Here is an 11,037-nt window from a genome sequence, read left to right as displayed (position 1 = left end):
CAATTGTCATAAATACATGCCAGTTGTCAAGTGTCCAAATTTTGATTACATGACTATGGGAGCACTGTGATGGTTATACAGTAAATGTGAGGACTGATTTTTTTCATTTTTTTCAGCACCACTGTAACTTCAAACAGTTGCTAAACAAATGGTCATAAACTGGGGACCACTTATAAGCTTTCCCCTCTTTTTAAGATGGCTATAACTTTGAAGCAATGGTGGTGTCGTGCTGGCACCGTGGTTAGAATTCAGTATCGCAGGCTAACTCTGCTGACTGCCAGCAGTTCAATCCTGAGTGGCACAAGGTTGAATCAGCCTTCCATCCTTCTGAGGTCAATAAAATGAGAACCCAGATTGTTGGGGGCAATATGCTGTCTCTGTAAATTGCTTTAAAATGACTGTAAAGCACTGTGAAATGGTATATAAGTCTAAGTGCTATTGCTATCTGAGAATGACTTTGGGAGATAGGAGGAAGAGCTGCAGCCTAGACAGTGGTATGCTAAACAAAATTGGAGTTTGAAGGAGGAGGGGTAGCGAAAATGCCTCAGAAGGGACTCTTTGTAATTTTGGGGACAGTAAAGGTGAAGGACAGATGAGATACATTCAGACTCACAAGATTGTGTTAATGTAATTTAACAGTAAAGATGGAGCCAGTACTTCTAGCTGGGCTTTTCTGGACCATCTCATAAGACTAATTTTTGCAGACAATATCTTGGGAAGCTGGAGAAGGTAGTGGGGAGCAATCTCTCAAGTTTGCATTCTTAGGGATGGGTGTCCTATGACTGGCCATACCCAGAATGGCAACTGTTTTTTTTTTTTAATGGTCATGACCCACTCCCAAAATTCCCAATGTGTCTACTAGGATTCCCTTCCAATTGCAGAATGTCATTAATTCTCCTGTTACCTTGTTTTAGAGCAAGTTGGCTACATGTACCAATTTACACTATCATTTATACGTTCCCAAGAAATAAAACTGTATGCAAGTGGAGAATGTTTTCTGAGAGCCTCTGATTTCTTAAGTGATATTTTTCTATAAGAACATTCACAAATGATAGAAGGTCTGACTCAGCCTCTGATATCCTTCAGCTAGGAAGCCACTACCAGGAGTCACACATTGCATGATGCCATAATATTAAGCTGGCTTTATGTGATTTCTACAGAATCAGCTTTGCCTGTCAGAGAACCCATAAATGATGATTTTTCTAAGGGAACCCACCATTGAGGAAATTTGGCTGGGCAGAACCCACTCAAAATGTGGATTCATGGGGAACCACCAAACCACCAAGCCAATATCCAATATTCTTTGAAGGTTTTGTTTCGGTGCATGGCCTTCTTGATGCCTCCATCCGGACATCCAGGCACGTTGTGACTATAGCAGAGAAAATGGTCTGCCACTAAATTCTTCTGGGACCTTTCTCAATTTTCTAAGCTGTCTGTAGCTCTAAAGTTTTATGGAGGTTCAATCAAACCTGCTTAGCTTCGATGCCCCCAAGATCTACCCCAAACTCCTACCTCACCTTGCCAAATGAAGCTGGATAATAGAAACCGACCACTCTTTTTCTAGCCAGATTTGGGGAAAAGAATGGCGGCATTTGAAAACAGTTCTGGGAAGGGTCGAAACTCGCTTGGTCCCTGGGCGGAGGGCTTGCCTCCAGCCCGTCCCTCTCTGCAATTCCTTGGACTCCCTTCTCTCCCCCCCTCTTCGGATCTCGCGTGTGCGAGCATCTAATGCGGGGAAGGGAAGGGAGGGAGGGGAGGGGATGGCCAGAGGCTTTCCATCAACAGATCACGCAATGCAACTCTGCACGCAACGGGGAGGTGACACTCGAAGGATAGAAACTTTTTTTTCAGCCCCCAGGGATAATAAGAAGAGGAGGGCGCTTTTCCCTGCCGCCATCTCAAGCGTTTGCTGGCTGGATGCTTTAGGGATCGCTCGCCTTGGTCACTCGGGAGACGGAGCGTGGCCGCTTTAAGCGCGCCAAAAAGATCTCTCTCTCTCTCTCTCTCTCTCTCTCTCTCTCTCTCTCTCTCTCTCCCCCTTCTTTCCTTCCTTCCTTCCTTCCTTCCCTCCCTCCCTCCCTCCCTCTCTCTCTCACTCACTCACTCACTCACTTCTCTCTTTCTCTCCGCCCCATCTTTCTCGGCAACTGCAGCGCAAGAGCTAAACTGAGCGGCCGGTGCAACTCAGAGCACGCCAACCGGCTCCTTGCCCGATCGGGATCTCTAACAGGCGGCGGCGGCGGCAGAAACAGACAGCAGCGACTGCGGCATCTTAGATCGCCGGCAGCCCCGGTCTCAGACGACGATCTTAAACTGCTCTCCACCTTCTCAAGACCGCGAACCGCAACCACTTGTGCGCACAGCTCCCTCGTGAACGGCGGCATTATGACCCAGAGAGACCTGGGAGAAGCGTTAATGAACAGGTTAGTCCTGAGACTGGAAAGAGCTCCATCCCTTTTTAGGACGGGATGGTTCTTTTGTGGTTTATGTCAGCCTGTAATAAAGTCGTGGCGATGATGGGATTATCTACCCACGCACATCAAATGAGATAGGCGTTGTTTGTTTGTTTGTTTACTTTCTGATTATTCCAATATTCAAGGCGGCTTACCAAGTGGAATAAAAACCAGAAGGGTAAAGCAAAATTAATTTGTTCAAATAGAAATTAGAATCGGTCATTAAAGTATCGAACAAAAGCTTGGTAGAGTTTACTTTTACCATTTTGCAAAATACAGGTGTCTTCTTTCATTATGGTATAATACCACTGAAAGAAAAGTCTGAAGTCTTTTTTTTTTTAAACCATGCAAAGAGGTTCCTTTCACAATATGTTGTGGGAACTTTCAAATCCTTTTCTCCATAGCAACTCAAGCTACTAACATGTGTTCCTTAGAATCTTAAACTGCCTCTTGTCTTCCAGTGTCTCTTTGAGTTATAACGTTTGACTTTACAATGGCAAGTTAAAAACCCTATTTTTCTGAATTGGAATTTAGGTCCCAATATTCCATGTGATCTACAGCTATCAGCTTCTAAAAATGTTGACTTTAAGATGACCACCAAAACCTTGAGGTATTCCACATCTTTAACTTGAAAGCTAATACTTGATTTTACTGTTCTCACAGTGGCTTGCCCATAATTGTTTGTACCTTCAGGTTTTTTTTCCAGTTAACCCATTTTCTGTAGAACTGTACAGTTGTACAGTTCTATACAACTACCCTAACCCAAAATATGGTTGGCTAGTTTGTGGACGAGTGCATCACCAAATATTACCAACTTGCTGAATTCCGCATTTTTATGTACAAGTATGCTTCATCAATTATTGATTAGATTTCTGAATAAATTGTAGTAACCCTGTTACAACTATAGCTTCTTCTGTTGTTGTTACTGGATTCCTTGTTCAATGTATCTGATGAGAGGAAATCGAGCTGAAGAGTTACCGCCAAGTTACAATTATTCACTTCAGTTTGAATCTAACAATTAACTTCAGTGGTTAGTATCAAGATAAAAGGCTTCATCCTTCACTAGTTATATGGAAAAAAGCTCTATTGAAGTTAATGGACTCCCCGCCTCCAAATATTTATGGATCCACTTAGGACCAAATCCTACTGAAACTGGTTTTTGCCTTCAACTATGGGTTAAATTGAGTTGCATATTAGGATATTTTAGTCAAATTAATTGCATAAGCTAGTTAAGAAGGCAGGCAAAGCATAAATGTTTTATTACACTCAAGAATTCAGAAATGTGTGGCCATAGTGCTGTAGTTTTCCTGTTCTTCACATACATCTCATATAGGGGGGAGGGGGAGTGTTTTGGCCTGCAAAAATCTGGAAAACCACTAGATTGCAGTACTCAGCATTTTCTGAATCTCTCTGCTGCTATCTAAGTCTTATGGTATTTTTGCAGTTCAGACATGTAGCTCCAGGCTTTCCTAAGGATTATCTTGACTTTCTATCCATCCCAACCTTTGTGTTAAGAAAATGAAGAGCCAAGAAGCAATATGGATACAATGCTGTTTGGATTCACTGCCAAATCCCCATTTGTGGGTGGTCTTGGAAATGTTACACTTCATCCTAAGACACTAAGTCATTTCAATAAACAAAACCTGTAAAACACTTTGCATATACAGCAGATCAGATTAGCTCAAACCAGTGGCATTAATTTTGGGGAAGAAGGGAAGTAGTTTGCTAACATCTATTATTTAATGAGATGGATTTATTTTGAAATTGGCAAGTTAGAACAGAGATTTAATAAAGAGATTCGAGTTTAGTAGAATCCCCCGCAAGTTCAGTGAAATGACTTTTTATGGTTGGATTCAATCTAAAATATTGACTAGTTTGTAGTTTACTATGTTATGCATTCAATTCAGGTAACACAGTTTTTAGTGTATTATGCAAACTCAGGGAACAAATCCCTGTCAAATGAACCTTAGCTTGTGAGAACCCAGCCCTTTTAGGAGATGCTCTCATTTTGTGATGTAATCCCAGAGGAGAAGAGAACCTATTAATATAAATGTACATAAATGCTGTTCAGATACCTTTTTTTTTTCATTGAAGGATCTCCTTTGGTCAACGATGCAATAAACTGGTTATACACGAAGATACTCTTTCTAGTAACTTTAGATCTTCCTGTTCCCTGCTATGTATTTTTATTGTTTTTTTTTCTATTTAGATGTGGCTTATCAAATACCACAAATATGAAAATTCTATAGAGGAAAAAGTTCCTATATAGTATTATTGAACTTTCAACTTTCTGGTAGAACTCTATGGAACTGGAAATCTAAACTGGAAATCTTTGCTCTAGAAGTCAATGGTTCTCCTCCATTATGGTTCAATATTACTGCATTAAATCCTGTTTCCCTTAAGTATCACTTGTCCTTCTGGAAAGTATGACTTGACCTTCTGGATATTTACAGCATGAATTCTTCAGCATGCAAGTGAGTTACTCTTAGGAAGATGTATTAAGAACTAAAACTTTTTAGTTAGATACCCAGTGCACTTCACTTTGGGCACCTGAAAGAAAAGTTGTTTCCTACAGCCAAACAGAAATTCACAAATTTCACAGATAAGCCAGCCTCTTTCTGTGACATGGGTAGTGATGATGATCAAAAAAGTCAAGCTGGCAGCTATTACTGTGCAATTGAAGCCTCACCCCTTTTGATAAATATTGCACCCATTTTGACCTTTTGGGCACCATTTCCCTCCACCCACGAAGCCCCCGCCCCTGCTGTTTTTATTTCTAAGTATCTATAACTAGTAATGCAACCAACCACAAAAACACAAGAGGGAGATTATAGGTTTTGGAAACATGCAATACATAATTGAAAGCCAAAACGTGTCAGTTTATTACATGCCTCAAATTATATTCTGTCTGTGAGCTCCTTACTCTAAGCTTCAGAGGAGAGACTGAAGGTCTGAGTATCTTCCCACAGGAGGGGAAATTCTTTGGGATACAGATAGATCCAAGTGTACAAAGTGGAGTCCTTGGTTTTTTTTAAGGTGATGCAATAATGTCGCAACCCATATCTGGTCCCCCTAAATGTACGCATTTTGCAAGCTGGCACTGAAAACCAGCACCGGAGTCTGGTGCAACACATGTAAGTTTTGATCCACAGAAGCGCTCCTAAGGCAGAGCTTCTTTTTCTCCGCAGCGCGCGCCCTCGCGGGCTGGAAGAAGCGCTCCGGGCCGGCGTGCCGCCAATGCAAGACTTGCTGCTCCTGCTCCTCTCGCTGCTGCTCGCCTTCCAGGCGGTGAAATTTCTGGTCTTCGAATGGTCGCGACGGAGGAGGCTGGAACCGCCGGGTCCTTTCCCGTGGCCCCTTCTGGGCAACGCCGCTCAACTGGGCCGCGCCCCTCACCTAGCTTTCGGGCGCCTGGCAGCTACCTACGGCAGCGTTTTCCAGCTGCGCCTCGGCAGATGGCCAGTGGTAGTGTTGAGCGGCGAGCGCGCCATCCGCGAGGCCCTCATCCGCCAAGGGGCCGCCTTCGCGGGTAGGCCTCCTTTCCCTTCCTTTCAGCTGGTCTCCGGCGGGCGCAGCTTGGCCTTCGGAGGTTACTCCGAGCTGTGGAAACTGCAGAGGCGCTTGGCGCACTCGACCTTGCGCGCTTTCTCGGCGCACCGCCTCCTGGAGCAGCCCTTGCTGGCTGAGGCGCGCACTGTGGTGCGTCTCCTGGTCAGCGCTTGCGCCGGCGGCGCCTTCGTAGATCCGTCTCGGAGCCTGGGGGTGGCCGTGGCTAACGTCATGAGCGCGCTTTGTTTCGGCCGCCGCTATAGCCACGCTGACGTCGAGTTCCGGCGGCTGGTGGGTCGAAACGAGCAGTTCGGGCGCACGGTGGGCGCCGGGAGCGTGGTCGACGTGCTGCCCTGGCTGCAGCGCTTTCCCAACCCGGTGCGCTCAGCCTTCCGCGCTTTCCGCGCTCTCAATCACGAGTTCTACAGCTTCGTCCGCCAGAAGTTTCTCTGGCATCGGAACAGTCTTCGCCCCGGAGACCCTCTGCGCGACCTGATGGACGCCTTCATCCGCCTTCAGCAAACGCAGCCTGGCTTGTCTCTGGAGCATGTGCCGGCCACCGTCACGGACATCTTCGGCGCCAGCCAGGACACTCTCTCTACCGCCCTGCAGTGGCTCTTGATCTTCCTCATCAGGTGAGTTGATTGGCGGGAGACTGCAGGAGCTATTGTGCGCTGCACGCGCGCGGTTAGAAATGTTAGGTACCAGTATAAGAAAGTCTATGGAGATTCTCAGTCATCCAGGTCATGGTCGTCCCAAAGCAGAGGTGGATTTCAGCAGGTTCTGACCAGTTCTGTGGAACCGGTAGCGGAAATTTTGTGTAGTTCGGAGAACCGGCAGTAAAAATTTTGACTGGCCCCGCCCCCATCTATTCTCTGCCTCCCAAATCCCAGCTGATTGGGAGTATCCTTCCCCTGGAGTGGGGTGGGAATGGAGATTTTACAGTCACGCCCACCAAGCCACACCCACAGAATCGGTAGTAAAAAATTTTGAAACCCACCACTGTCCCAAAGATGATTTTTCAAGAGGCAACTGGACTTTCTGGTTTTTCTTTGAAGGCGTCCTTCCATTCCCCACCATCTAGTCAGAGCTGAAGAAGCTTCTTGGATGAGAAGCGAAACATCTTCAAAGAAAACCCAGAAAGTCCAGTTGCCTCTTGAAAAAGCACCTTTGGGACAATATAAGAAAGGTTAGTAAAAAAACCACTGTCCAGGGGACATAACTGAGCTAGAGAGTCTAAAATCTATGAAAGCAGCCAAAAATAGAAAAATCAAAAATTGAGAGAGAAATTTTATTCTGTTTGAATGCATTAGGGTTCACGATTCATTCCTGTATCCCAACCATGATCTGGATTTGGACCCCACTTTTGTGCCTTTTAAACATACATTACATATATCTCCTCTATGGTGTCTACACTTGAGCTAAACTATGTATTCTGGACAGCAGAAAAAGTTGATGAATATTTATTGAGAATTTGGAAATGTTCAGAGTAAAAAGATTTGACACTATGAAAGATTTTGAAGCCTTGCAAAGTTATGCATTTTTTTTTTAAAAAAGGGAGGATGATATCACACAAATTTGCATGATGGTTTCTGATATCTAACCTGCACTGGTGCTAAGCAAAAACGTAAGTTTCCCATTTATTCCCACACCACCTGCCAGATAGTTTTAGAGGGTTTCTGAATCATTTGGAGCAAATGAGGATGGAAGGGGGACAAAGGAAACGTGCAAAATACTGCCTCCTTCCCCCAGCCCCCCAGTAGAATTTTATCTCCTGGAAGAACAGAACTCCATTTGTGAAAGCAAAAAACTAGATTTATTTATTTATTTATACCCCATCTTTATTATTTTTACAAGTAACTCAAGGTGACAAACATATCCAACACATCTTCCTCCTCCTATTTTTCCCAGAACAACAACCCTATGAGGTGGGTTGGGCTGAGACAGAGGGATTGGCCCAAGGGCACTCAACTGGCTTTCATGCTTAAGGCGGGAATAGAACTCTCAGTCTCTCCCTTTCTAGCCTGGTACCTTAACCACTAGACCAAACTGGCCAATGACTCATAATTTAAGCAAGCTTTTTATATCTTCCCATGTACCAGAGAATATTTCAGTATTTTAAGGAAATTAAGCAATCTAATATTAGTCAATACTATTGCAGGCTGATATAATCTTGAATGATGAATATTTCAGCTGTTCAAGTGGCAATTATTTTTAATGAATGTTGTTTGTTTTCATCTCTCTCTCCCACCAGATTATAGAAAGCAAAGGGTTATGAGATGTTACTGATAATTTCTGTTTGAAATTTGCAGTTATCAATTCTGGAGAAAGAATGGATTTTCCATGGTTTGCTCTTCATTAATATGAATCTCCAATGAAACTTGTATTCTCTGACATCATTTTTTTTTGGAACAAATAATAGCTCTTCCTTGGATCTTTGGTTAGGTTAAGAAAAACCAACTGACAATTGTAATGTTGTGGGTAGCTGACAAATAGGAAATCTTTGTTGCATCTTTTAATGTATATTTTTATTTATATACTGCCCCTCCATATGGATACATGGCAGTATAAAAAAGGAATCAAGATCATAACAGAAAATCAGAACTCTTAGAAATAATAATCCTCAAAATTGTCAAAAACTTCACAACTGATTGTAACCAGAATTAGTATTAAAAATAAGCATAATAACAGATCTTAATTAAGTAATTTTCATTTTTTTCACTTTTATTCAAGAGTCTGGATTTCTAGTGGGCATTATTATTATCTGTTCCCAACAATGTGGAGTCACAGCTACCAGTTCTTTATCTGGTGTTGGCTTTCATATGCATCGAGTTCTTCCCAAGAATTTAGGATATCATAATATATCAGCCTAGTATATTTGTGGATCCAAGTGGCGCAGTTGACAGAAGAAATTTTGTCTGTGGGAAGATGAAAGCTGGCTGGGTGACTTTGGGCAAGTCACTTTTAGTCCAATTCACCTCACAGGGTTTATGTTATGGGGAAAATAGGAGATGAAAGGAGTATTAGATGTGTTTGCCACCTTATTTGTTATAAAGTAATAAAGGCAGGATAAAAATATAAAAAAGGAACTTTCACTAGGAGTCCTGTTTCAGTCAAATTCAATCAAAATATTACAGTGGGCATTGTTTTAAAGAATAAAGAATAGAAGTTCGGCTATCTTTTCTTTAACTTGCCTATTGTCATATATTTTCTGTTAGAACTGTTGGGAATGGAGTGGTTGGTCAGTTCCTTGTATGCCATGATTTTCAACATAATATGTTTGTCCATCTGTAAAACTATTGGAGAATGATATTAATTTTATACTCATTTGAGAAAATGAACATGAAAGAAAGAGAATATATGTGTGAATCTCTAGCAAGATACTTATATAAAGTAAAAAAAAAAAAAAAGTTGACAACCATTTCCAAAATGGCAAGGCCCAATTACTTTACATCAGAACTGCATTTGCAAGGGAAAACACATAGTCACAAGAGGTACAATATGTATCTTCCCCTTTCCTGCCAGTTGTGCCCTGTCTTCGTGTGTTCCCAGTAGCTTAGGTTTTCCTGGATAATAACTGCTTTCACAGAGTTGAAGAAAGTGTTTTAAAAACAGCTGCTCCTCTTGTTTTTAACCAGGTACCCAGAGGTGCAAACTAAACTGCAAGAAGAAATAGACAAAGTCGTTGGCCGAAACCGCCTGCCCTGTGCTGAGGATCAGCCCCATTTGCCTTCTGTCATGGCTTTCCTATATGAATCTATGCGTTTCAGTAGCTTTGTGCCAGTTACCATTCCTCATTCTACCACAGCCGATACCATCTTGATGGGCTACCACATTCCCAAAGACACAGTGGTCTTTATCAATCAGTGGTCAGTGAACCACGACCCAGTGAAATGGCCTGCTCCAGAAGTTTTTAATCCAGCAAGATTCCTGGATGAGAGTGGATTCCTGAACAAGGACCTTGCTAGCAGCGTGCTGATTTTTTCAGTGGGCAAACGAAGGTGCATTGGAGAGGAGTTATCCAAAGTGCAACTCTTTCTCTTTACTGCCGTCTTAGTCCACCAGTGCAATTTCAATGCTAATCCAAAGGAAGATTCTAAAATGGATTTCACTTATGGCTTGACTGTTAAACCAAAGCCATTTACACTCAGTGTCACACTACGAGATAGCATGGATTTGCTGGATAATGCTGTCCAGGGACTTCAGGCCGAAAATGCATCTGAAAATTGCTTGTTTAATACATGAATGCTCAGGTTTGAATGTTGTCTGTAATGCTGTGTAAGGATTGTATTTCTCCCCTCTTTTTTTTGTAATGAAGCATTTAGAAATACAATGTATTCTGGAGAAATGCTAGCAAGAGACAAAGTAAGACAACGTATGAATACGCATGGTGTGATTTGCAAACTGATGTTTTAATTACCTCAGCAAATCTTGTCAATGTTCTCTGTAGTGTGAATTTAATCATTAGATTGCTTCCCTAATTAAACTGTGGCATTCCTATATTTTGTTCACTTATCTTTTTACTGGCCATCCACACAATTCCCTCATTACACAGTTCCCTTTCTGTATTTTCTTTGTGTTTTTAACCTTTTCAGGGAAGGCTATATTTCTCTAACAACATTCTATCCAGAAAAAGACATGTTAATGCTGAAGACCAATTAAGAATCAATAGATTATAAAATAGTACCTTCTGTCAAGATAATGCACACAAGTACTAGGTTTCAGATGGCTAGATAGATGACTTTTCCACCAACAGTAGAATTGTCAGATCCATCGTGTTAGGTGACAAATAGAAAAAAATATAGGAAATCAGTTTCTGTAATTGAGTGTCTTCTAGGTGTTAGGGCCCTCAGAATTCTCTATATTGGTTTCAAATGGTAAGAACAATGCATATTACTCCTAGAAGATACCCATCTGAAACCTTAAATATTAACTCTACTTTTTAAAAGAACCTACATTAACTTACATATGGTGCATTGACATTTGCTAAGTCTGTGTCTAAGCTCTATCTAATATATTGCATAGGCTTGTAGTT

At 42.2% G+C, this 11,037-nt stretch overlaps 1 protein-coding gene across 2 annotated transcripts; it reads left to right on the top strand.

The window, feature by feature from the left end:
• Positions 1-2,385: 2,385 nt before the first annotated feature.
• CYP1B1 (cytochrome P450 family 1 subfamily B member 1) lies at positions 2,386-10,247 on the top strand. 2 transcript variants are annotated; one of them, XM_070950238.1, is made up of 3 exons: positions 2,386-2,423; positions 5,642-6,637; positions 9,641-10,247. In XM_070950238.1, the coding sequence occupies exons 1-3, from the start codon at positions 2,386-2,388 to the stop codon at positions 10,245-10,247; spliced, it is 1,641 nt and encodes a 546-aa protein (XP_070806339.1). The 2 variants fall into 2 exon arrangements, with proteins under 2 accessions (XP_070806339.1, XP_070806347.1); XM_070950246.1 differs by lacking the exon at positions 2,386-2,423 and adding an exon at positions 4,908-4,927.
• Positions 10,248-11,037: the final 790 nt, after the last annotated feature.

The sequence above is a fragment of the Pituophis catenifer genome, unplaced genomic scaffold, assembly GCF_029215685.1.
Source record: "Pituophis catenifer annectens isolate HBS135680 unplaced genomic scaffold, rPitCat1.0.hap2 SCAF_1, whole genome shotgun sequence".
Taxonomy (NCBI): domain Eukaryota; kingdom Metazoa; phylum Chordata; class Lepidosauria; order Squamata; family Colubridae; genus Pituophis; species Pituophis catenifer.
Note: the sequence above shows the minus strand (reverse complement) of the source record. Positions and strands in the feature narration are given on the sequence as shown.